This window comes from Pinus tabuliformis, chromosome 2_1 (genome assembly GCF_031772625.1).
Source record: "Pinus tabuliformis cultivar Carrire ecotype Pingquan chromosome 2_1, CPIR1, whole genome shotgun sequence".
Taxonomy (NCBI): domain Eukaryota; kingdom Viridiplantae; phylum Streptophyta; class Pinopsida; order Pinales; family Pinaceae; genus Pinus; species Pinus tabuliformis.
The window spans coordinates 484,387,340-484,415,338 of NC_142299.1; the positions used below are offsets into that span (position 1 = coordinate 484,387,340).

Below are 27,999 nucleotides of genomic sequence, written 5' to 3' on the forward strand. Positions count from 1 at the left end.
CGAATTTGCTGATCCAAGTGTCTTCTGGAAGCTTCCTGGGCATCTGACACCTTGCAGAATGGCTGTGCCACTTGGCCAATCTCGCCCAGCGCAGGTAGCCTTCAGCTCTTTTGACATTCAGCGCAGGTACAGAGTGGGACAGTTGACATTCAGCGCAGATGCTCAGTGGAGCAGTTGACATGAACTTAAAATTGCCTGTTTTTGAGTGTTTTCAGGTGGAGAACTGATAGGAAGTGTTGTGGTTTGCTGACCTTGTTCTTCTAGGGGTAAGAACAACATGTTTAGGGACTTTGGATCCCTGTAATTATTGACATTTCATGCTCCATGCTGCGAGGCACAAAAATGTCTATAACACTAGGCTAGAAGATACGTGCCAAATCATCACGTGGAGCGAGAAACACAAGATTATATTCATGATAACAGAAACTCCACCAAGGCGAGGGCCTCTGCTTAAGAATATTAACCTGTAATGGCATACTGAGACACTCATGGGCCGGGTACTTACTGACAGGGTTGACACCTAACAAGAGCTCCTTATTTGATGTTAGAACTCTTGGACAGAATTAACAACATGGAGAACATGCTGAATGACATGGATGACAACCTCAACCAAATTCTATCTACTACCCAGCCTCCATCAACCACAGGAGATGACTCTCACCCTCGAGCTCATACTTAACACCCTGTTATAGAATGACAACTCAAGTGCAACTCTAGGAAAAATGATAACTCTCTCTATACCGTCTCTATTCTTCTACTTGTTTCAGAATGTATTTTGGTCTCTTAGTTTATGTAATTTTGTCTATGTATATCCTTGTTTTTTGTTTAAATTCCCAGACTCTCAGGTCAGAAAGAATGCGAGCAATATGAAAATTTTGTTTATGTGCTATTGCTTTGACCTCCCTAACGATAAACCAAACCAATCCATCTATGTTATAATCACGGTTTTTCTAGCAGTAATATAATCTAAATCCTCTAATCTTACAAAAATATGTCATTATTAGCTCAAGGCTGAACTCTTATGGGATTAATACCCTTACTTACCGGATTTTATTTTAAAATACTCGTTTATCTAACTTACTTGCTACATTAACCCAACTACCTTGTTATTTACTGCGCTAAGCGCATGAAATAACTCCATTCTTTCAAACAATTCTATCTCTTTATTTATCCTGTAAACTATTTATAACAACATTCTTTAACCCTACCTTATACCTTTATAAAAAAAATTAATTATCATTATAAATCTCCATCAACAATTATATTTTTATAATATCTTTCCTCAATGATCTTATTACCTTGAAATAAAAATTAAAAACTATCCTAATCCCTAAATATAAACATTTCCCTTTCCCTAGAATGGAAAATGGTCCTTCACACTCTTATAACCCCTAAAAACATATTCTTTTAAAATATGTAGCTATCTCAATTATCACTCCCTTTTAAAAAACACCCTAACATCATATTCACCACTTTTAAAGATTCTCTGCAAAGATTCACCACTTTCGAGGATTCCTTGGGATTGGACTATTCCACATACATAACAAACAACTAAAATGGTCCAATATCAATCAAAATATCCACAATATGACATATTCCATAAATAACTAACACCCCTGAAAAAAAAAAACACTTTCCTTTTAAACACACCGAGATTTGCAATGTTTAAATACATTGTAAACCAGTGTGACCTCTAACCAGAGTTTGATAAAAATCTCCTAATATTATTAAATCTATTTAAAAAAATAAAATAAAAAATATCTCTATTTTATAATAACTCAATTAACATTTGACCAACTGAAAATTTCGATCACATGATGTTCCATTCCCGAACCTCGTCCCCCCAAAAGAGGGATTTCTATCACGAGCTGTCTGATTGTCAATAACTAAGAATTTCGCAATAAAATAGATTAAACCAAAGCCCTGCATAGTACCGTGAGGCTTTAAAATCCCTTTTAACAAAGTCGTATCTACACATCTCCATTGATTCGGCCTTTAAGCTCTGGAATCTCCCCCTTCTTCTTCATCTGCCTTCAGCTTGCATTCTTTCAGTGTTACCAGCGGCAAAAATGAGTTCTGCAATGCGACGATTGGTGGGATCTGCACTGAAGAATGCATCATCTTCTTCTTTCAAAACTAATGTTATGCGGAGAAGGTTTTATTCGACTGGTGGAAGTCCGCCACGCAAGGTTGTTGTGTTGGGAGCTGCTGGGGGTATCGGGCAGCCATTGGCTCTTCTGATGAAACTCAATCCTCTGGTGTCAAAGTTGGCGCTCTATGATATCGCTGGCACTCCAGGTGTGGCTGCAGATGTCGGCCACATCAACAGCCGTGCTGAGGTGGGTTCCTCTTTTCCTACCGCGTTTTTTTCGTTCTCTGTATGCTGGATCTGTTCTCTCTGCGAACGATAGAGATGTTTTGATTTTAGTTTCAAGGGATCTCCATTGGGATCGATCGTACGACGACCCACTTGGTAGGATCTACTTTTCGTTAGTGTTTTCCCTGTTATTAGTTCTTTGATTTTACGTTTCTGATATTGTCCATGGTCAGATAATTTATTTATTTTGGTAAGCGCCTATTTTTTTAAAGGAACCAGGCCTTATGCCAGGCTTAGACTCCACTGCTATAACCTGTCAAGGTCTCTGGGATTCTTCGAATGTGGAATTTATTCTTTTGGCCACATTTTTGCAGGAAATATGCCTTCCGGGGCTTTTGAACGTGGGTTTGAGCCCTGAAAGCGCAATGATTTAATTTCTTAAACACAACCCAATTCACGTTAATGGTCAACTCAATTCACTTTCATGGTCAGTTTGTAAATGTGTTTGTGCATATTTTGATTGATGAAAAAAAGCACCTAGATATTTGTTTCGTGGAAATCCATGGCTGCATCATGTGCACCTACTCGATTAGGGTTTTTAATTCTATGGATCAAGGTGACATTTGGCCCAACAATCCATTGAAGCAACGCCCATCGCATTGTCATTCTAAAACGATTGTATTGTACACCGTGAATATTGGATTTGACTATACCTGACATTCTTTGGGCCATTTCAAAAGAGGCAGATATTGAGGGCTACATTATTATTATTTTTTATTGTTATCTTGTTGGCAAATGTCTTTCTGTTAACATAGTGGGTTTTGCCCTCATTGTAGATGCTACAAACATAGAATCTCTATTCCACCAATTTCATGCAGGATTTGCACCTGATCTTGTCTGTTGAATCTCAATATGGTAGTTAACTCCAATGGTGAGATAATGCCGCAACATACTTCTAAGAGGGCACTGAAAGTGCTATGATTTAACTACTTGACTACAATCTACCTGACATTTATGGCTAGATTGAAATTTGGGTTGTGCTTATTATTATTATTAGCAGTAGTAGTATTTGCTATTGATAGGAGAAGGTTGAAATTGAGGTTGGGCTCACTATTATTGTTTTTGTTTGGTCAAGGCCTTTTGACTGGTGTGGGTGAAACACCTTAATTGCATCTATTCATCAAAGTCACGCATGACTTGCAGATGGGCTCATCTGTGCAAACCTCAATAGCACAGGGGTCATCATTAACAGCACCTCTGCATTATCATTGAACTGGTGTTTATCACGTTAACCCGACTTCATATTTTGGAATGACATGGGCAGCCGCATTATCATGGGAATATGCCTCCTGGGTTTTGAACCTGGGTCATCCTCATGACGAGCACCCTACAACTTGCCACTAAACCACAGCCCAATGGACGAGGTAGTTCATATTTTTTTGATGAAAAGTGCATCTATATTTTTAGCAGAATCCACGGCTGGATCATATGCCTCTGCTTAATAGTACTTTTTGATCTGATGGATCTAAGTCATACTTGGCCTAATGACTACTTAGAAGTTAGAATAGTCTCATTGCATTGTCAATTTGTTATTTTGTGAGGATTGAATTGATGACCCTCTGCATATTGGATTTGCCTCTATATCCAACCTTTTTGGGGTCGTTTAGATTTGCCTCTTTATCCATGAGTAGATTAAATCAAAATAGTCTTCGCAGCGTAAATTAAACTAAGGTTGAATAAATTCCCTAAAGTGGCTTGTGAGATGCTAATTATTTATCACAGCATCACTTTTATACCTGGATTGGATAAGACTATACCCTGATTGAAATGTCGTATACCTGGATTGGACAAGATTATACCCTGATTGAAACATGGGTTGGTATAGGTCTTCAATCTCCTACGAGCATAATCATTGCTTTTGGTGCTCTATCTCCTCGGTAAAAGCCAAAAGGTGGATTTTACTATAGAATACAAATAATCCTATTCTTGTTCACTATGAGGAGGACATACCATTGCTTGGGTCATGGAACAAGGATAACAAGTTTTACTTCTTTTGGAACTTTGCGATAATAATTTCTTTTCTTATTTTTTGGTCTACATATTTATCATTTAATTTGGTACTGCCATATTGATTTTATCATGCTTGTGTCACGACCTTGTCAGTAATTCACAGCAGTGTGACCTGGGTGTAGGTTGCAGGATATATGGGAGAGGAACAACTTGGCACGGCATTGGAGAATGCAGATGTTGTCATCATTCCTGCTAGTGTGCCTCGAAAACCTGGCATGACCCGTGATGATCTCTTCAACATCAATGCAGGGATTGTTAAATCTCTTTGCTCTGTAATTGCAAAAAACTGCCCAGAGGTAAGTTGTCATGATTTATGATCTTCTTTGAAGTTTTTGTTTTCATGCGATTTTCTTATTAACTATTTCATAGGAATAAGCATGACGTTTGGGGATACAAAATCTGTTTCATCTTTTGTGTTTCTCTAAGTAATATTTGACCCAATGAGTGATTTGGTGATGACTTGACTCAGTTACTGCCAGTACATGTTACCTGTCTGACCTTATTTTGCATATTTTTTTGGTAAAAGACTTGCTAATGTATGAATTGACCATGGCTTTAAATTCCAAACTGGCCATGGCATTTTGGTGGAAAAGTGAGGACAGTGTTTGATATAAATGTGAAGAATCAGCCATATTTTAAGAGATTGCCAGTCTGTAACAGTAAACCCTAACCCTACTGTAAAACAGGAATTGACCATTGCTTGAAATTCCAAAGTGGCCATGTCATTGAAACAGAGTTGGGAGAGAATCAAGCAACTTGGAATTATGAGAAACAGAGTCGGGGGATGTCAAGTTCCCTATGGCCATAACCCATCCGGGCAAAGTGCATTTTCTCTGAGTGTACAAAACTGCAAAAATCTGAGATGAACAACAGTAATTGAAACATTGTATTCCTTGGATAAAAGGTTTGTAAGTTTATCTGAAGGAATTTTTTGCTTAGATTACATCAATTTGTTTTAGCAGGGTTTCATTGGAGTATGGCCACTTTGTTTAAGATAGTACAAGTATCCAGATCATAGAATTGAAGTTGTTTGAATGACCATGGATAATTTTTAGTTCAGTTTGTTAGACCGTTTTTGCCCCATAAACCTGTTCACTAGCAATAAGGGCATTCACGTGCACACTACTGAAGCAGACTTCAACTTTTTCCAGAACTCAAATGATGCTGCATCACTGCATCTTTTTTTTCAAAGTAGGGTTTTATTGAAGTACAGTCACCTTATTTAAGTGAGTGCAAGTATCTAGATCATAGAATTCAAGTAGGTAGGTAGATAATACAAATGTTTTTGGGCCAGAGAGGCACTCGTTGTGTATGATATTAGGGATTCATTCTCTGATTTTCCTTATATATAGTCTTAGCAATTTAATAAGAGCTCTTGTCAGATTCTATTTGGGGCCAATACATTACCAAATAGCACATGCAAAAGCCTCACAATTTCATATAAATTGACCCCGCAATTTGCAACAAGAACATGACTCCCTGAACTGTTATTATTATTTAAAAAATAAATATTTAATTATTATTTTTTATTTAACTCTTTGATCCGGATTTAAACAGGAACGCAACAAATTACAGAGATAACCATATACACAAAGATGCAGCGGAAATAATACTTCATTTCATTAATGGAAAATACTGAAATATGCTTACAAACAGAAATGGAAATAAACTAGCTAGGGCGATGGTAGCTTATCTCTGAGAAGAGATGTGATGGCTACATGCCTCTGAACTGTGTTACAATGAGGCTCGAAGGCCTATTTATTGTTGAGAAACAATGGAAAAACCCTTTATCATTCCAAAACCTAACCCTAGGAGATGAAACGCCAAACTGTGGGCCCCGTTTGGGGGTAAGTTGGTACATCAACTTCCCGGGGTCGTAACTTTGGCATATGATCTCCGTTTGACGCGTACAATAGCTCATTAGAAAGATCTATCCGAGCACTATCATTGTTGGAACGGGCAACACCAGTCCATTCCATGGACTCGTGTTGCCCCTGGATTCCCCAAAAAACGTCGTTTAGGGCCTCAAAACGGCTCCGGAAGTTCAGGACCCGAAAAACTGCTAAAAATAGTAAGTTGTGCTACAATTAAGGAAACTGAAAATGCTGAGAAAGACAATGGTGGGGGTCCAGGTGGACTTGGCAGGTGGCCACCAATATCCACCTGGATCATTCCTCCCCCCTTAGGAAGCAATGGTCCCCATTGCGTTGAGCTCCTCCATGAGATGAGGAAACTTCTGCTGAACTTGTTCCCTGGTGAGCCACTTGCCCTGCTGAAGGAGTTGGCCCGCTTTGACAACTCGATACAGTTGGATATTCTGTTGGCGAGTGTTCTTGATCTGTGTGTCCATGATCCGATCAGTTGCAGCTTGTTCCATGCAATCTGGATTTAATTCTGTGGGTTTGAGCTGTTCTGCAATGTCGGATGTGTCTAGCAATGGTGGAAAGTATGGCCGAAGGCGGTCCACATTGAATACTGGGTGCAGGCCAAGGAATGGGGGAATGCTGAGCTCAAATGCATTGTCTCCCATAGCCTTAGTAATGGTGTAAGGACCATATCGGAGTGGTCTCAATTTCCGATAGGCTCCAGTAAGGCGTTCCTTTTGCAAATGCAACCAGACTTTGTCGCCCACCTGAAACTTGTGTGGCACCCGATGTTGATCATGTCGCTGCTTGTACTTGGCATTTGATTTCTCAAGAATGTCATGGACCTGCTGGCGAATATGTTGGATGCGCTCAATGAAGCTGGTGGCCTTATCTGTTTCGGACTGGACATGAGCTGAATTCATGTGAGTAGCTGCAAGTGGCATGGCCACATCAATGGGGCATAGTGGCTGGAATCCCAAACCCACCTGAAAAGGGCTATGGCCAGTGGAGCTGTGAAGAGCTCGGTTGTAGCTGTGCTGAACGTAGGGGAGGCTCTCGTCCCATGTGCGTGGATGCTTTGAGTTATACATGCGCAGAATGTGCACAATCATCCTATTGACAACCTCTGTCTGGCCATCAGTTTGAGGATGGAAGGCTGTGGACTTCGTGAGTTTGGTGTCCAGCATTGACCAGAGACTGGACCAAAAGGTGCTGAGAAACCGACTGTCCCGATCTGAGATGATAGACTGTGGGATCCCAAAGTGCACCCACACTCGTTCAAAGAAGAGTTTAGCAGTGGCTTCTGCTGTGATATTCTTCTTGCAGGCCATCATAATGGCCATCTTTGAGAACCTGTCGACGACCACAAAAACACAGTCATTTCCATGCTTAGTGGAAGGAAGGCCTGACATGTAATCCATGGAGATGGATTCCCAAGGTCGACTAGGGGTAGGCAACGGGGTATAGAGGCCTTGCTTCTTAATGGTCGGTTTGGCAATGGCACAGGCAGTACATGATCGGATGTACTTCCCAACATCCTGTCGAAGATTCGGCCAATAGAAATAGTTTTGCAGTACTGCCACTGTTTTCTCGACCCCGAAATGCCCAGCAGCCCGACTGTAGTGTGCTTCCCAAATCATCTTGGCACGCTCGCTTGAAGGAACACAAAGGTGACCGAGGTGGCATAATAGGGCATCCTGGAGGTGAAAATCTGCAACCTGCCGACCCTCCAAGAGTGTCTGGTATGTGTGGCCGAATTCTGGGTCGCTTTTGTAGAGAAGTGGCCAATCAGAAGTCTCGTGCCCACAAGAGTTGAGCACGGTGGTTAGCGCCATGATCGGTGGTCGACTGAGGCAATCTGCAACATTATTGGTGCTGCCCTTTTTATACTTGATATTCAAGTGAAACTGTTGCAGGTATGTAGACCACTTCTGATGGCGATCATTCTGCAATTTCCCTTGGGTCTGTATGAACTGCAGAGGTCGGTGGTCTGTGTGGATGACCGTTTCCTTCCCCAAAATGTAATGCTTCCATTGTCGGCAGGCCTGTACAATGGAATACATCTCTTTATCATAAGTGGGGTACTTCCGGACTGTGTCTGAAAGTGTTTCACTGTGATATGCCACTGGATGTCCATGTTGAGTAAGGACTGCCCCAATAGCATAGTCAGAGGCATCTGTCTCGACCTCAAATGGTTGTTGTAAATCTGGTAACGCGAGCACTGGTGCCGTGCAGAGGCGATCCTTCAACTCCCTGAATGCCTTCTGTTGAGATTCAGACCAAAAGAATTTTGCTTTCGCCCCGCCCTTGGTGACTTGACTCAAGGGCCAAGAAATATGAGAAAATCCCAACACAAACCTGCGGTAGAAGTTGGCAAGACCTAGAAAGCTGCGGAGCTCTGTTAGAGTGGTTGGAGAGGGCCAATCCCGAATGACTTGGACCTTGGCTGGATCGACATGCACCCCCTGTTCATCAATGATGTATCCCAGATACTGAACCTCGGTCATGCCAAAAGTGCATTTCTCCAAATTGGCACATAGCTTGTGTTGCCGCAGTGTTTGGAGAACCTGTCGGATGTGGTGGAGGTGCTCTTCCCAACTCTGGCTGAAGATCAGAATGTCATCCAAGTATACTACTACAAAGGAGTTGGTGAATGGCCGCAAGATGTCATCCATTAGCCTCATAAAGGTTGCAGGAGCATTCGTCAATCCGAAAGGCATGACCAACCATTCGAAGAGGCCCTCCTTGGATTTGAAGGCAGTCTTCCACACATCTGAGGGTTCAATTGGTACCTGGTGATATCCTGACTTCAGATCGATCTTGCTGAAATATTTCGCCCCCTTTAGTTGGTCTAGGAGGTCATCAATCCGCGGGATCGGGTACCTATTACGGACAGTGATCTTGTTCAGCGCCCGATAGTCAATACAGAGTCTCCACGTCCCATCCTTCTTCTGTACCAACACTATCGGGCTCCCACAGGGCGAAGAACTCGGACGGATGTGACCTTTCTGCAGGAGCTCCTGAATCTGCCTCTTGATTTCATTGTTCTCCAGAACGGAGCGCCGATAAATTGGTCCATTGGGTAGCGGCGCACCTGGGGTCAGATCGATGGAGTGCTTGACTTGACAGTGCAGAGGAACCCCTGCCGGGGAGGTGAAGATGTCTTCGTACTCCTCCACAATCTTGTCCATCTGTAGCTGCCGTGCAGAGGGACCCCGTTTGGAGGCCGCGGCCACTGTCTTCTTCTTCCCTTGAGGGCGTATCATCAGGAAAACAAATTTCCTGGTTTTGGAAATGATCTTACTGCATTGTTTTGCAGTAATCAAAGAGATGGCGGCAGGTGGTGCTACCTCTGGTATCCTGAACAACTTATTTCCCAATGTAATAATAACAGCACGGGCCTTGATTCATACACACATGTCGCTTCCACAAGTATGGTTGTCCTAGTAATACATCACAAACTTCAAGGGGAGCAATGTCACACAATACCTCATCCGTGAAGGGCTTGATGTTGTATGGAAGGCGACACTGCTGGCTCACGCGAAGATCTCGCCTTGGTGAAGCCACCCAATGGTGTATGGTTGTGGATGTGCTGTGGTCGGTAAGCCCAACCGCTTCACGACCTCTGCCGAAATGAGGTTCTTTTGACTCCCGCTATCAACAATGAACTGTATCGGGGAGCCCTTTACCCACATCTGGGAGTGGAAGAGACGCTCCTCCTCCTCTGGATCTTCGGGTTCATTTTTCTGGATCTTTGCGGTAGCAACAGTGGCGCTGGGATCCGCATCAATGATCTGCTTCCCTTTTTCATACCCCTTATCGGGTTCTGACTCAGAGTCGGAACATGCATCTGATTCTGAAACCTTTAGCTCAGCCACCAGTGACTGCTTGGCCCGACACTCACTTGTGTTGTGAGTGGAGCTCTTATGGAACTCGCACCATTTTCCAGTGTCCTTTCTCGGCTTCGCGGCGTTGCTCTTTGCTTGCAGCTTCGGCTGGTTGTCTTGGGCTGTCCCGCCTTGGCTTTGTCCTTTGTTCTGTGGTTTAGGGGCACCTTTCCCCTGCTTTGGATTCGCAGATCCAAAGTCTCGCTTCTTTTGTTTAAACTTCTGCTCGACCTTGACGGCATACCGGTATGCTGCGCCGAGCGAGGGGATGTTTAGGAACTGTATTTCTTCCTGGATGTACTTGTGCAGGCAGCCACGGTATTTGAGTATCAAATGTTGCTCCGAATCCTTGATACCCAACTTTGTGCGAAGGGTATGGAAAAGATTGGTGAACTCCGGCACGTCTTGGTCCCTTCCCTGCCGCAGCGTGGTCCACTTTATGTATTCATCCTCATAGCTTCCGACAGGGTAGTACTGCTCCTTGATGGCATCCCGGAACGAATCCCAGGTGGGTGCGGCTGAAAATAGTGAGCCAGTACTTTCATCCTTCTGCTCGCAGTAGGTTTCCCACCAGTCCTTGACGTGGGGGGCTGCTTTGAGAAGAGCAAAAACAATCTTTTCCCGACTCGAAAATTCATGAACAGAAAAATAACCCTCTAGCAGATTTAACCATTTATCTACGGCATCGGCGTCTATCTGACCCTCGAATATGGGGATTTCAAAATTAACTTGTACCTTAAAGGGTGTGGCGTTTCCAGAGGAGCTGCTGGAAGCCGATGCGCCGCTTCTGGGTAGCCGCTGAAGGATCTGCGCAAAGCTGTCCATCATCGCGTTCCGTTGTCGCTCGAGTGCTTCTTCGAGCAAGATTTTGATGGGATCTCCTGCCCCCTCGTCTTTCTTCTCGTCCACCATGGGAGGCCGTCGGGATTTGCGAGGCTGGTCTTGCAAAGGTTCAACCAGTTCAAGCCCTAACTCCTTATATCCCGACCTTGTTGGGGACATGCAAAGAAAAACAGAGAAAAAGCAGACCGCTCTGATACCACTGATCCGGATTTAAACAGGAACGCAACAAATTACAGAGATAACCATATACACAAAGATGCAGCGGAAATAATACTTCATTTCATTAATGGAAAATACTGAAATATGCTTACAAACAGAAATGGAAATAAACTAGCTAGGGCGATGGTAGCTTATCTCTGAGAAGAGATGTGATGGCTACATGCCTCTGAACTGTGTTACAATGAGGCTCGAAGGCCTATTTATTGTTGAGAAACAATGGAAAAACCCTTTACATTCCAAAACCTAACCCTAGGAGATGAAACGCCAAACTGTGGGCCCCGTTTGGGGGTAAGTTGGTACATCAACTTCCCAGGGTCGTAACTTTGGCATATGATCTCCGTTTGACGCGTACAATAGCTCATTAGAAAGATCTATCCGAGCACTATCATTGTTGGAACGGGCAACACCAGTCCATTCCATGGACTCATGTTGCCCCTGGATTCCCCAAAAAACGTCGTTTAGGGCCTCAAAACGGCTCCAAAAGTTCAGGACCCGAAAAACTGCTAAAAATAGTAAGTTGTGCTACAATTAAGGAAACTGAAAATGCTGAGAAAGACAATGGTGGGGGTCCAGGTGGACTTGGCAGGTGGCCACCAATATCCACCTGGATCACTCTTATATTTAATAAAAAAACTTGAAAATTTAAACATATTATGTAGCTAACTTATAATAAAGTGGGTTGATTATATGAATCAGATCAATAAAATTTGTTTTGGAACTCAATTTTTGCATGTCATGTCTTCTTGTTTTGGAACTCAATTTTTCCATCTCATGCTTTCTTATAATATAGTGAATTAAAAAAATCAGGCACAAAGGTTTGCAATGACAAATCTTGTCAAGTGACCTTGTTATATAGCATCATTGATTCAAATGACGTTATCTTATTCACAATTTTTAAATTTATGGGTTTATCCTTAGACTAAGATTTCATATATATTCCCTAAATGATTTCAAACAAAATGAAGATCAATTTGACTAAAACATGCTTAAAAAAATCAATTTGACTAAAAAAAGATTGCTTTGCATGTACAGGGAATCAGAATAATAGTGATGTATTAAGTAATACATGCAAAGAAATCTTTTTCTAGAATGTTTTAGTCAAATTGATCTTCATTTTGTTTGAAATCATTTAGGGAATCTAGATTCCTGGATGGAGGTTAATGGACAGTTTGCAGATGCCCAGATCTATTGTCTGGCTCAATGTTGTAAACATTATTGTTACATAATTCTAGGAATTCCTTCTCTGATTGTTTGAAGCAAGTTTGTGTATATGGTATTAGCAATTTAACGAAAGCTCTTGTCAGATTTTCTTCTATGATTGTCCTTGAAGCAAGTTTATGCATATAGTGATAGCAATTTAATGAGAGCTCTTGCCAGATTTTGTTTGGGGGCAATATATTACCAAACCTAACATGCAAAAGCCTCACGATTTCATATAAATTGGTGCTGCAATTTGTAACATGAACTTGACTTCCCAGATCATGCCTGGGAAGTAGGTAAGAGATCTCATCCTTTAATGTAATAGAAATTCCATTTCTGAACAGTATAGTAGATGATTGTACAGGTTGCATAATGTAGAATTGTAAGCAGTACAGGTGACAACACAAATGAGCTATGTTCAGCTATCACATAAAAGAAAAATTCTTGAACCTCAGTAATTCTGACATATATAAAGATCCACGTGTCTTTCATAAACATTTATCATTTATCACCCAAAGATAGCTGCAGAGTCTACCCTAGATTGGTGGAGTGCTATTACTCTACCCTTTGTCTCCAATATATATACCAAGGGTACCTAGTCTCAGGGCCATCATATCTTGTATTGTATTTATTGTAAAAGGAGTTTCTAACCTCGAAGTCGATTTTATGCATTCACTTCTTATAAGATGAGGCCTGGTGCAGTTCCTAGGTGACTTTGGCAGACTAGATTTTGGCATCTAAGTCAAAGAAACTCTAGCAGGGCCTTGATTCACTGGTGTGGTTGACAATATTGAGCCATCCACCAAGCTCCATTGTTTTTGTGGTCTGCCCCATTCTAATGACATGTCAAAAGGAATGAGGCCAGGTGCCTTCCTTTTCAATTTTAATGTCTTCCTTTTCAATTAGTAATGCATAAAGAAAACTAGGACAACAGACAAAGTAGAAAGATTGAAGACTTCTGGTATTAGGTCTGAACTGTTTGAGAGCAAGTGAAAGTTATGACTTCTAAAGAAACTTTTAATTGAGTCCAAAAGCTGGGAATTAAGTTGAGGGAGGAGTATCTGCCAATCAACACTTGGGGCATTGATTATTTCTTGATTGAACTAGGGGGAAGTAATGGTGTCCTCATGATACAGTCACCTTTCGAACGGCTACAATGGGATTTGAAATTTTTAGAATTTGAAAGAAACAATTGTGATTCATCAGTTTATTGCCTGTACTAGGGATTTAGAAAGCGATTTAGAATCAAACAACAAAAATTTGTATCTAAGTACCTTGTTGGACCTCCACTTTACATTGTTGTAGACATCTACAATCAAAATTTATTGTATTGTCCTCTCATGTCCAAAGTTATTGCAGTAACATATCTCAGTAGCTTGTTGGACCTCCATTTTACATTGTTGTAGACATCTACAATCAAGATTTAGAATCAAAAACAAAAATTACCTTGTTGGACCTCCACTTCACATTGTTGTAGACATCTACAATCAAAATTTAGGATCAAACAACAAAATTTTATATCCAAGTACCTTGTTGGACCACCACTTCACATTGTTGTAGACATCTACAATCAAAATTTAGAATCAAACAACAAAAATTTATATCTGATTACCTTGTTGGAACTCCACTTTACATTGTTGTAGACATCTACAATCAAAATTTAGAATCAACAACAAAAATTCATTGTGTTGTACTAGTCAACCTGAATCAAACTCTTTACTGAATGAAATATCAAGGGCTGCTTTCACACCAAAGTTCAGGGACATTGTAATTCCAGCTGCATCTTGGCTGGATACCAATCTTTTTGGTTATCAGCACACCCAGAAGCATCAGAGTGCTGCTGAAATTTTTTCCCAGTGAGGCATACCACCCCCTGATGATCAGGGACCTCGGTGTATATCTGACGATGGCTACTGTGGAGTAAGTGAGACTTGCCAGAACTACACAACGTGTCATCCACATTCAGATCTGATTTGGAATGTCCATCTACAGACAGTCAGAGAGGAACTACCATGGTTTCGTAATGCAATATGTAATCTTCAGTTTGTTGAAAAGTGGGTCATGGTGATTACACACGAAGAGTGTTGACCTCAAAGGATATGGGAATGGAGTAATTCAAGCACCACACCAAGAGTGTTGACCTCAAAGGATATGAGAATGGAGTAATTCAAGCACCACAACTGAGTACACACGAGACACACCTTAAACAAACAGAGATTTTAATATTTTCCTAAACGCAATGAAAGCTGCAATGGAGTCGGCTCTGGAACTTGAGACTCTTTAAAGGTTTCAGACTTCTCATATTCTGTGTTCTATATATTCTTTGAGCAATACTTGTACAGTTGGGTTTCAGTGCCATGTTTATTGTGCGTTGTTAAATTACTTGGAGTTTATGGATTTAACCAATAACAGTTTTGCTTATACTGAGCAATGATTGTACTGAATATCATGGATTCGATGGCCCTGCTAGGTATTCAATTAAATGTGAAACTCTAATGTCGTTGCTCTGGCAGTCAAGTTGTGTGTCCACATCACCCCATACTGCATACATTCTCTGTGAGTGAAGGCAACAAGGCACCATTCTCAAAAAAAAAAAATACAATCATGGTGACTTCTCTCTTCAATGGATTGAGTGCTACTTATAAAATAATTTGTTGTGCTTGTACTGTGCTTTGCACGGTCAGCAATATTCGAGGTCTACTACTTTCGAATGTACCTTGCCCTTGTGTTGCTATGAACACACTTTTCTACCAGCGTTGTTGAGTTTCTATGGTCTCCCATCTATCAAGTCTATGATAAGTAGAATAGTTCTATAACGCTTCCAGATCAGCATGATAAGAGATTGTATAAAATGCAAAATGAATCGCCAGCTTCATAATATACTATCCATAATTACACTCAGTTGTTGAGTACATGGTATGTAGTTAGAATACTGTGTAATTTTATTTCTAAATACATGGTATTATTCGTTTGGAATTGTTCACACTTCATTTATAGTTAATTATTATAATGATTACTATGACTTTGAACCAATTAATTATTATAATGATTACTATGACTTGGGGTCCTGTATAAAATTCTGGGAAGTGACAATGCTAGAGCTGTAGTGATCTATGGTTCTATACTTTTAATCTGCAAAAACTTCTGCAATGATGCTTCCAAACACTTTTTGTGTGTTAAAAACATTTACATTGATGAACCAGAAAGATGCCTTCAAACCATGCCACCATCGACCTAGAACACTAGAAAATATATTAAAGAAATTCCAACTCCTTTACCATTTGAAACAATAGAAAATACATTGAAGAAATTCCAACTCCTTTACCATTAACATTTGGAAAAGTTTGTACATAAGCCGGAAGACAAAGGATAAATTTTAAAAGGGGCTATACCTAAAGACAAAGGATAAAGCTTAAAACGCCATGTGCCCGTGGATAGTATTGAATTCCTTGAAAAGGAATACAAATTAGAAGCTGTATACGAAGGATAGTTAAAGTTTAGAACAATAGAAATTACACTGAAGAAATTCTGACTTTTTTAATGTTACAAATTGCAGGGTCAATTTATATGAAATTGTGAGGCTTTTGCATGTGCTATTTGGTAATGTATTGGCCCCAAACAGAATCTGACAAGAGCTCTTATTAAATTGCTAAGACTATATACAAGGACAATCAGAGAATGAATCCCTAATATCATACACAATGAGTGCCTCTCTGGCCCAAAAACGTTCGGATTATCTACCTACCTACTTGAATTCTATGATCTAGATACTTGCACTCACTTAAATAAGGTGACGGTACTTCAATAAAACCCCACTTTGAAAAAAAGGATGCAGTGATGCAGCATCATTTGAGTTCTGGAAAGAGTTGAAGTCTGCTTCAGTAGTGTGCACAGGAATGCCCTTATTGCCAGTGAACAGATTTATGGGGCAAAAACTGTCTAACAAACTGAACTAAAAATTTTCCATGGTCATTCAAACAACTTCAATTCCATGATTTGGATACTTGTACTATCGTAAACAATGTGGCCAAGCTCCAATGAAACCCTGCTAAAACAAATTGATGTAATCTAAGCAGAAAAGTCCTTTAGATAAACTTACAAACCTTTTATCCAAGGAATACAATGTTTCAATTACTGTTGTTCACCTCAGATTTTTGAAATTCGTTTAGACCAAACCAGTCCCGGTTAGACCGGTTCCGGTCGGTAAACCGGTTCATTAGGTGGACCGGTCCAGTCACCGGTTCCGGTTTTAAAAACACTGTGTATAGCATATTGTTACATATTATATAGATAGAGATATGGAGAGGGGGGAGAGTGTACTGGATAATGTTTTCCTTCTATCAGGAATGGTATATTTGGATTCAAGAAATCATCTAGAATTGGTTTTTATGGCATTGCTGAGGACTTGATATCCATGGCAGGAAATTGTAAATATCATCAGCAATCCTGTAAATTCTACTGTACCAATAGCTGCTGAGGTTTTTAAGAAGGCAGGGACCTATAATGAAAAGAAACTCTTTGGTGTTACTACTCTTGATGTTGTCCGCGCAAAGACGTTCTATGCTTCAAAAGCAGGAGTTCTTGTTGAAGGTATTTAAAATTCTGGCTTGTTATGCTTAGCTACTCTCAAATATTTAGTATTCTGTAAAATATTTTTATTTTTTATAATTTAATCATGAAATATGCATCCTGGGCAAACATGCCAGGCACTTCTCCTCATTTCAAGGATGGTATCATAGGGCTCAAGGCCATCAGAAATATAGTCAGCTCAAGATGTCACTTGAGGGAATTGAACCCGGGTGGGAAGGATAACAGTCTTTGCACACAACCATCTGGGCTAGACCCAATACATGATATGCTGCAGGATCTTACCAACATCATGCTTTTTTTAACATTAGATACAATTCTCAGTTTTATGTTTGTTGTTGATGTCATCCTATGCTGTCTGCAGAAGTTGATGTTCCTGTTATAGGTGGACATGCGGGTGTTACAATTCTTCCACTTTTTTCACATGTATATGACTTTGTTGGATCCTCATCTTGAGTTTGTTCTTTACTCTTGGATATTAGAAGATTAATTTATCAAAGATAAAATGAGATCATAATTACCTACCCTTCAATACAGTTAAAAAGGGAACTAACACTTTTTTGTTTTGATAAAAAAATTTAGGCAACACCAAAGCCAAACTCTGTATTGTCTGAGGAGGACATTAAAGCCTTGACAAAGCGCATACAGGATGGAGGAACTGAAGTTGTTGAAGCAAAAGCAGGGAAAGGTTCAGCCACACTGTCTATGGCGTAAGTTTATGTTTTGGTCCTCTATAGTGGCTAATATGCATTCATATCTTTTTGAATGTTTTTTTATTCTTATGTGACTGTCTAGAGTGCTGAATTTTTCATCTTGATGCAGTAGTTGGAGTCAGATAATCTTATCATGGTGTGTGCTTCATGATTTCATGCTTGGCATGCAACATGATTTCATGCTTGATAAGTACCTAATCTGAGATTCACTGTCAGTGAGAATATGGCATGAAGGAGCTTCTTTCTCTTTATCTGAATCTTGTACTTCATACATTTGCATGTCTCAAATCTTTTGCCTTAAGCTTAGGTACTTATCCTACATGAAATCATGTAGCATGCATGTCTCAAATCTTTTCCCTTAGGCTTTCTCATTTGTGTGAAACTCAGCGGGTGCTTTTAACCTGTGAGGTTTGACCGATGGATTGTTGCCTTTCATTTACCTTAGTTTGATTGAAATGTTCAGAGTTAATCTAGATTCTGCATTCAAAGATCCTTCCCTAAGAAAAGCCATGAGTCTCTTCAAGGATGTTATTCCTTCTTAAACATAAGATATGTCAAATGGATCCCGCAAAAGTTGTGTGCTTGATGATGGGTAAATCTGGGTATGAGATTTACAAATTTGCACTTACATGTATGCCTGTGGTTGCAATTCACAGATAGGCGCATAGCATCCATTCATTACCTCATCTTGAGCATTTGAGCATGGTTCATGCAAAAAACATTGCTGGTCAGTTAAATCCATTAGTTGAAAACTTGGAAGTGAAGAGTAGTGTTGTAGTCTTCTCTATGTTGATGAATGCTTTTTGAGACTTCAAAATGTTTAGACATGCAATTCCTTTTTCATCTTGCTCCTGTGTTCTCAATTTTTTTTTTCTACTGTTTTTTAAGGCCAAATATAAACCATGGGATATATATTTTTCCTACCGCGTTTTTTTTGTTCTCTGTATGCTGGATCTGTTCTCTCTGCGAACAATAGAGATGTTTTGATTTTAGTTTCAAGGGATCTCCATTGGGATCGATCGTACGACGACCCACTTGGTAGGATCTACTTTTCGTTAGTGTTTTCCCTATTATTAGTTCTTTGATTTTACGTTTCTGATATTGTCCATGGTCAGATAATTTATTTATTTTGGTAAGCGCCTATTTTTTTAAAGGAACCAGGCCTTATACCAGGCTTAGACACCACTGCTATAACCTGTCAAGGTCTCTGGGATTCTTCGAATGTGGAATTTATTCTTTTGGCCACATTTTTGCAGGAAATATGCCTTCCGGGGCTTTTGAACGTGGGTTTGAGCCCTGAAAGCGCAATGATTTAATTTCTTAAACACAACCCAATTCACGTTAATGGTCAACTCAATTCACTTTCATGGTCAGTTTGTAAATGTGTTTGTGCATATTTTGATTGATGAAAAAAAGCACCTAGATATTTATTTCGTGGAAATCCATGGCTGCATCATGTGCACCTACTCGATTAGGGTTTTTAATTTTATGGATCTAGGTGACATTTGGCCCAACAATCCATTGAAGCAACGCCCATCGCATTGTCATTCTAAAACGATTGTATTGTACACCGTGAATATTGGATTTGACTATACCTGACATTCTTTGGGCCATTTCAAAAGAGGCAGACATTGAGGGCTACATTATTATTATTTTTGATTGTTTTCTTGTTGGCAAATGTCTTTCTGTTAACATAGTGGGTTTTGCCCTCATTGTAGATGCTACAAACATAGAATCTCTATTCCACCAATTTCATGCAGGATTTGCACCTGATCTTGTCTGTTGAATCTCAATATGGTAGTTAACTCTGATGGTGAGATAATGCCGCAACATACTTCTAAGAGGGCACTGAAAGTGCTATGATTTAACTACTTGACTACAATCTACCTGACATTTATGGCTAGATTGAAATTTGGGTTGTGCTTATTATTATTATTAGCAGTAGTAGTATTTGCTATTGATAGGAGAAGGTTGAAATTGAGGTTGGGCTCACTATTATTGTTTTTGTTTGGTCAAGGCCTTTTGACTGGCGTGGGTGAAACACCTTAATTGCATCTATTCATCAAAGTCACGCATGACTTGCAGGTGGGCTCATCTGTGCAAACCTCAATAGCACAGGGGTCATCATTAACAACACCTCTACATTATCATCGAACTAGTGTTTATCACGTTAACCTGACTTCATATTTTGGAATGACATGGGCAGCCGCATTATCATGGGAATATTCCTCCTGGGTTTTGAACCTGGGTCATCCTCATGACAAACACCCTACAACTTGCCACTAAACCACAGCCTAATGGACGAGGTAGTTCATATTTTTTTGATGAAAAGTGCATCTATATTTTTAGCAGAATCCACGGCTGGATCATATGCCTCTGCTTAATAGGACTTTTTGATCTGATGGATCTAAGTCATACTTGGCCTAATGACTACTTAGAAGTTAGAATAGTCTCATTGCATTGTCAATTTGTTATTTTGTGAGGATTGAATTGATGACCCTCTACATATTGGATTTGCCTCTATATCCAACCTTTTTGGGGTCGTTTAGATTTGCCTCTTTATCCATGAGTAGATTAAATCAAAATAGTCTTCGCAGTGTAAATTAAACTAAGGTTGAATAAACTCCCTAAAGTGGCTTGTGAGATGCTAATTATTTATCACAGCATCACTTTTATACCTGGATTGGATAAGACTATACCCTGATTGAAATGTCGTATACCTAGATTGGAAAAGATTATACCCTGATTGAAACATGGGTTGGTATAGGTCTTCAATCTCCTACGAGCATAATCATTGCTTTTGGTGCTCTATCTCCTCGGTAAAAGCCAAAAGGTGGATTTTACTATAGAATAAAAATAATCCTATTCTTGTTCACTATGAGGAGGACATACCATTGCTTGGGTCATGGAACAAGGATAAAAAGTTTTACTTCTTTCGGAACTTTGCGATAATAATTTCTTTTCTTATTTTTTGGTCTACATATTTATCATTTAGTTTGGTACTGCCATATTGATTTTATCATGCTTGTGTCACGACCTTGTCAGTAATTCACAGCAGTGTGACCTGGGTGCAGGTTGCAGGATATATGGGAGAGGAACAACTTGGCACAGCATTGGAGAATGCAGATGTTGTGATCATTCCTGCTGGTGTGCCTCGAAAACCTGGCATGACCCGTGATGATCTCTTCAACATCAATGCAGGGATTGTTAAATCTCTTTGCTCTACAATTGCAAAATATTGCCCAGAGGTAAGTTGTCATGATTTATGATCTTCTTTGAAGTTTTTGTTTTCATGCGATTTTCTTATTGACTATTTCATAGGAATAAGCATGACGTTCATTGTAAGTTGCTTTGTCGAAGGCTTTGTATGCTTGAGATCTATAGAGATGGCAATATATACAAATACATATTTGCAAGAATCTTTAAGCAAGTTGTTGATCTAGATTTACATACTGTTCTTGTATATAATCAATTCTACTGGAGAGGTTAACGAAGCTTGAAGACTTCTTTGAGTCAAACGGATAGGTGATTGACTCATTATTGACTCTTTATTTAGACAAATTGCAGCTAACTTTTGCCCATAATAAGGAAATACTAATTGAAATGAACTTAAGAGTAATTAGCTGTGTAGTCCAATGCAAGTTTGCAGCCACTGTTAAATCCCTGTTATTCTTGTTTCTCCTCTTGTAGTTAGTAACTTAGCTTTTGGACTTTTGAGAAAATTGGCATATGAATATCAATATAAAAAATATCCTTGGTCTTCTATTTAACTGTACACAAATCCACTTGATCACGAGGTATCCTCTATAACGTTATATATTACATACAATCAGTATGTACTACCATTAGTGTGGCAAGTTAATAGATAAAGAAGTATGTTTCACAATTATTTGTTTTGTTCATGTACTGGTGTGTGTGTACAGTATGTATAGTATATTGTTACATATTATATAGATAGAGATATGGAGAGGGGGGAGAGTGTAATGGATAATGTTTTCCTTCTATCAGGAATGGTATATTTGGATTCAAGAAATCATCTAGAATTGGTTTTTATGGCATTGCTGAGGACTTGATATCCATGGCAGGCAATTGTAAATATCATCAGCAATCCTGTAAATTCTACTGTACCAATAGCTGCTGAGGTTTTTAAGAAGGCAGGGACCTATAATGAAAAGAAACTCTTTGGTGTTACTACTCTTGATGTTGTCCGCGCAAAGACGTTCTATGCTTCAAAAGCAGGAGTTCATGTTGAAGGTATTTAAAATTCTGGCTTGTTATGCTTAGCTACTCTCAAATATTTAGTATTCTGTAAAATATTTTTATTTTTTATAATTTAATCATGAAATATGCATCCTGGGCAAACATGCCAGGCACTTCTCCTCATTTCAAGGATGGTATCATAGGGCTCAAGGCCATCAGAAATATAGTCAGCTCAAGATGTCACTTGAGGGAATTGAACCCGGGTGGGAAGGATAACAGTCTTTGCACACAACCATATGGGCTAGACCCAATACATGATATGCTGCAGGATCTTACCAACATCATGCTTTTTTTAACATTAGATACAATTCTCAGTTTTATGTTTGTTGTTGATGTCATCCTATGCTGTCTGCAGAAGTTGATGTTCCTGTTATAGGTGGACATGCGGGTGTTACAATTCTTCCACTTTTTTCACATGTATATGAATTTGTTGGATCCTCATGTTGAGTTTGTTCTTTACTCTTGGATATTAGAAGATTAATTTATCAAAGATAAAATGAGATCATAATTACCTACCCTTCAATACATTTAAAAAGGGAACTAACACTTTTTTGTTTTGATAAAAAAAATTAGGCAACACCAAAGCCAAACTCTGTATTGTCTGAGGAGGACATTAAAGCCTTGACAAAGCGCACACAGGATGGAGGAACTGAAGTTGTTGAAGCAAAAGCAGGGAAAGGTTCAGCCACACTGTCTATGGCGTAAGTTTATGTTTTGGTCCTCTATAGTGGCTAATATGCATTCATATCTTTTTGAATGTTTTTTTATTCTTATGTGACTGTCTAGAGTGCTGAATTTTTCATCTTGATGCAGTAGTTGGAGTCAGATAATCTTATCATGGTGTGTGCTTCATGATTTCATGCTTGGCATGCAACATGATTTCATGCTTGATAAGTACCTAATCTGAGATTCACTGTCAGTGAGAATATGGCATGAAGGAGCTTCTTTCTCTTTATCTGAATCTTGTACTTCATACATTTGCATGTCTCAAATCTTTTGCCTTAAGCTTAGGTACTTATCCTACATGAAATCATGTAGCATGCATGTCTCAAATCTTTTCCCTTAGGCTTTCTCATTTGTGTGAAACTCAGCGGGTGCTTTTAACCTGTGAGGTTTGACCGATGGATTGTTGCCTTTCATTTACCTTAGTTTGATTGAAATGTTTAGAGTTAATCTAGATTCTGCATGCAAAGATCCTTCCCTAAGAAAAGCCATGAGTCTCTTCAAGGATGTTATTCCTTCTTAAACATAAGATATGTCAAATGGATCCCGCAAAAGTTGTGTGCTTGATGATGGGTAAATCTGGGTATGAGATTTACAAATTTGCACTTACATGTATGCCTGTGGTTGCAATTCACAGATAGGCGCATAGCATCCATTCATTACCTCATCTTGAGCATTTGAGCATGGTTCATGCAAAAAACATTGCTGGTCAGTTAAATCCATTAGTTGAAAACTTGGAAGTGAAGAGTAGTGTTGTAGTCTTCTCTATGTTGATGAATGCTTTTTGAGACTTCAAAATGTTTAGACATGCAATTCCTTTTTCATCTTGCTCCTGTGTTCTCAATTTTTTTTTTCTACTGTTTTTTAAGGCCAAATATAAACCATGGGATATATATTTTTCCTACCGCGTTTTTTTCGTTCTCTGTATGCTGGATCTGTTCTCTCTGCGAACGATAGAGATGTTTTGATTTTAGTTTCAAGGGATCTCCATTGGGATCGATCGTACGACGACCCACTTGGTAGGATCTACTTTTCGTTAGTGTTTTCCCTGTTATTAGTTCTTTGATTTTACGTTTCTGATATTGTCCATGGTCAGATAATTTATTTATTTTGGTAAGCGCCTATTTTTTTAAAGGAACCAGGCCTTATACCAGGCTTAGACTCTACTGCTATAACCTGTCAAGGTCTCTGGGATTCTTCGAATGTGGAATTTATTCTTTTGGCCAAATTTTTGCAGGAAATATGCCTTCCGGGGCTTTAAAACGTGGGTTTGAGCCCTGAAAGCGCAATGATTTAATTTCTTAAACACAACCCAATTCACGTTAATGGTCAACTCAATTCACTTTCATGGTCAGTTTGTAAATGTGTTTGTGCATATTTTGATTGATGAAAAAAAGCACCTAGATATTTATTTCGTGGAAATCCATGGCTGCATCATGTGCACCTACTCGATTAGGGTTTTTAATTTTATGGATCTAGGTGACATTTGGCCCAACAATCCATTGAAGCAACGCCCATCGCATTGTCATTCTAAAACGATTGTATTGTACACCGTGAATATTGGATTTGACTATACCTGACATTCTTTGGGCCATTTCAAAAGAGGCAGATATTGAGGGCTACATTATTATTATTTTTGATTGTTTTCTTGTTGGCAAATGTCTTTCTGTTAACATAGTGGGTTTTTCCCTCATTGTAGATGCTACAAACATAGAATCTCTATTCCACCAATTTCATGCAGGATTTGCACCTGATCTTGTCTGTTGAATCTCAATATGGTAGTTAACTCTGATGGTGAGATAATGCCGCAACATACTTCTAAGAGGGCACTGAAAGTGCTATGATTTAACTACTTGACTACAATCTGCCTGACATTTATGGCTAGATTGAAATTTGGGTTGTGCTTATTATTATTATTAGCAGTAGTAGTATTTGCTATTGATAGGAGAAGGTTGAAATTGAGGTTGGGCTCACTATTATTGTTTTTGTTTGGTCAAGGCCTTTTGACTGGCGTGGGTGAAACACCTTAATTGCATCTATTCATCAAAGTCACGCATGACTTGTAGGTGGGCTCATCTGAGCAAACCTCAATAGCACAGGGGTCATCATTAACAACACCTCTACATTATCATCGAACTGGTGTTTATCACGTTAACCTGACTTCATATTTTGGAATGACATGGGCAGCCGCATTATCATGGGAATATGCCTCCTGGGTTTTGAACCTGGGTCATCCTCATGACAAGCACCCTACAACTTGCCACTAAACCACAGCCTAATGGACGAGGTAGTTCATATTTTTTTGATGAAAAGTGCATCTATATTTTTAGCAGAATCCACGGCTGGATCATATGCCTCTGCTTAATAGGACTTTTTGATCTGATGGATCTAAGTCATACTTGGCCTAATGACTACTTAGAAGTTAGAATAGTCTCATTGCATTGTCAATTTGTTATTTTGTGAGGATTGAATTGATGACCCTCTGCATATTGGATTTGCCTCTATATCCAACCTTTTTGGGGTCGTTTAGATTTGCCTCTTTATCCATGAGTAGATTAAATCAAAATAGTCTTCGCAGTGTAAATTAAACTAAGGTTGAATAAACTCCCTAAAGTGGCTTGTGAGATGCTAATTATTTATCACAGCATCACTTTTATACCTGGATTGGATAAGACTATACCCTGATTGAAATGTCGTATACCTAGATTGGACAAGATTATACCCTGATTGAAACATGGGTTGGTATAGGTCTTCAATCTCCTACGAGCATAATCATTGCTTTTGGTGCTCTATCTCCTCGGTAAAAGCCAAAAGGTGGATTTTACTATAGAATACAAATAATCCTATTCTTGTTCACTATGAGGAGGACATACCATTGCTTGGGTCATGGAACAAGGATAACAAGTTTTACTTCTTTCGGAACTTTGCGATAATAATTTCTTTTCTTATTTTTTGGTCTACATATTTATCATTTAATTTGGTACTGCCATATTGATTTTATCATGCTTGTGTCACGACCTTGTCAGTAATTCACAGCAGTGTGACCTGGGTGCAGGTTGCAGGATATATGGGAGAGGAACAACTTGGCACAGCATTGGAGAATGCAGATGTTGTGATCATTCCTGCTGGTGTGCCTCGAAAACCTGGCATGACCCGTGATGATCTCTTCAACATCAATGCAGGGATTGTTAAATCTCTTTGCTCTACAATTGCAAAATATTGCCCAGAGGTAAGTTGTCATGATTTATGATCTTCTTTGAAGTTTTTGTTTTCATGCGATTTTCTTATTGACTATTTCATAGGAATAAGCATGACGTTCATTGTAAGTTGCTTTGTCGAAGGCTTTGTATGCTTGAGATCTATAGAGATGGCAATATATACAAATACATATTTGCAAGAATCTTTAAGCAAGTTGTTGATCTAGATTTACATACTGTTCTTGTATATAATCAATTCTACTGGAGAGGTTAACGAAGCTTGAAGACTTCTTTGAGTCAAACGGATAGGTGATTGACTCATTATTGACTCTTTATTTAGGCAAATTGCAGCTAACTTTTGCCCATAATAAGGAAATACTAATTGAAATGAACTTAAGAGTAATTAGCTGTGTAGTCCAATGCAAGTTTGCAGCCACTGTTAAAGCCCTGTTATTCTTGTTTCTCCTCTTGTAGTTAGTAACTTAGCTTTTGGACTTTTGAGAAAATTGGCATATGAATATCAATATAAAAAATATCCTTGGTCTTCTATTTAACTGTGCACAAATCCACTTGATCACGAGGTATCCTCTATAACATTATATATTACATACAATCAGTATGTACTACCATTAGTGTGGCAAGTTAATAGATAAAGAAGTATGTTTCACAATTATTTGTTTTGTTCATGTACTGGTGTGTGTGTACAGTATGTATAGTATATTGTTACATATTATATAGATATAGATATGGAGAGGGGGGAGAGTGTACTGGATAATGTTTTCCTTCTATCAGGAATGGTATATTTGGATTCAAGAAATCATCTAGAATTGGTTTTTATGGCATTGCTGAGGACTTGATATCCATGGCAGGCAATTGTAAATATCATCAGCAATCCTGTAAATTCTACTGTACCAATAGCTGCTGAGGTTTTTAAGAAGGCAGGGACCTATAATGAAAAGAAACTCTTTGGTGTTACTACTCTTGATGTTGTCCGCGCAAAGACGTTCTATGCTTCAAAAGCAGGAGTTCCTGTTGAAGGTATTTAAAATTCTGGCTTGTTATGCTTAGCTACTCTCAAATATTTAGTATTCTGTAAAATATTTTTATTTTTTATAATTTAATCATGAAATATGCATCCTGGGCAAACATGCCAGGCACTTCTCCTCATTTCAAGGATGGTATCATAGGGCTCAAGGCCATCAGAAATATAGTCAGCTCAAGATGTCACTTGAGGGAATTGAACCCGGGTGGGAAGGATAATAGTCTTTGCACACAACCATCTGGGCTAGACCCAATACATGATATGCTGCAGGATCTTACCAACATCATGCTTTTTTTAACATTAGATACAATTCTCAGTTTTATGTTTGTTGTTGATGTCATCCTATGCTGTCTGCAGAAGTTGATGTTCCTGTTGTAGGTGGACATGCGGGTGTTACAATTCTTCCACTTTTTTCACATGTATATGACTTTGTTGGATCCTCATCTTGAGTTTGTTCTTTACTCTTGGATATTAGAAGATTAATTTATCAAAGATAAAATGAGATCATAATTACCTACCCTTCAATACAGTTAAAAAGGGAACTAACACTTTTTTGTTTTGATAAAAAAATTTAGGCAACACCAAAGCCAAACTCTGTATTGTCTGAGGAGGACATTAAAGCCTTGACAAAGCGCACACAGGATGGAGGAACTGAAGTTGTTGAAGCAAAAGCAGGGAAAGGTTCAGCCACACTGTCTATGGCATAAGTTTATGTTTTGGTCCTCTATAGTGGCTAATATGCATTCATATCTTTTGAATGTTTTTTAATTCTTATGTGACTGTCTAGAGTGCTGAATTTTTCATCTTGATGCAGTAGTTGGAGTCAGATAATCTTATCATGGTGTGTGCTTCATGATTTCATGCTTGGCATGCAACATGATTTCATGCTTGATAAGTACCTAATCTGAGATTCACTGTCAATGAGAATACGGCATGAAGGAGCTTCTTTCTCTTTATCTGAATCTTGTACTTCATACATTTGCATGTCTCAAATCTTTTGCCTTAATCTTAGGTACTTATCCTACATGAAATCATGTAGCATGCATGTCTCAAATCTTTTCCCTTAGGCTTTCTCG

At 39.1% G+C, this 27,999-nt stretch overlaps 1 protein-coding gene across 4 annotated transcripts; it reads left to right on the forward strand.

Annotated features, from left to right (window-relative positions):
• Positions 1-1,865: 1,865 nt before the first annotated feature.
• LOC149201017 (malate dehydrogenase, mitochondrial-like) lies at positions 1,866-27,647 on the forward strand. 4 transcript variants are annotated; one of them, XR_016253854.1, is made up of 7 exons: positions 1,866-2,339; positions 20,776-20,949; positions 21,787-21,955; positions 22,317-22,378; positions 22,535-22,662; positions 25,740-25,913; positions 26,751-26,918. XR_016253854.1 is itself a non-coding variant. In XM_089402842.1 (6 exons), the coding sequence occupies exons 1-6, from the start codon at positions 2,070-2,072 to the stop codon at positions 27,548-27,550; spliced, it is 855 nt and encodes a 284-aa protein (XP_089258968.1). In that variant the 5' UTR covers positions 1,866-2,069; the 3' UTR covers positions 27,551-27,647. The 4 variants fall into 4 exon arrangements, 3 of the variants coding, with proteins under 3 accessions (XP_089258968.1, XP_089258969.1, XP_089258970.1); XM_089402842.1 differs by lacking the exons at positions 25,740-25,913; positions 26,751-26,918 and adding an exon at positions 27,499-27,647; XM_089402843.1 differs by lacking the exon at positions 25,740-25,913 and having other exon boundaries at positions 1,867-2,339.
• The last annotated feature ends 352 nt before the right edge of the window (positions 27,648-27,999 follow it).

Excerpts from the sequence above, each read along its gene's own strand:
- LOC149201017 (XM_089402842.1), top strand. The coding sequence starts at position 2,070 with ATGAGTTCTGCAATGCGACGATTGGTGGGATCTGCACTGAAGAATGCA. Across the intron at positions 21,956-22,316 it reads AGCAGGAGTTCATGTTGAAG|AAGTTGATGTTCCTGTTATA; the intron begins GTATTTAAAATT and ends TGCTGTCTGCAG. Across the intron at positions 22,663-27,498 it reads TCAGCCACACTGTCTATGGC|GCAACACCAAAGCCAAACTC; the intron begins GTAAGTTTATGT and ends AAAAAAATTTAG.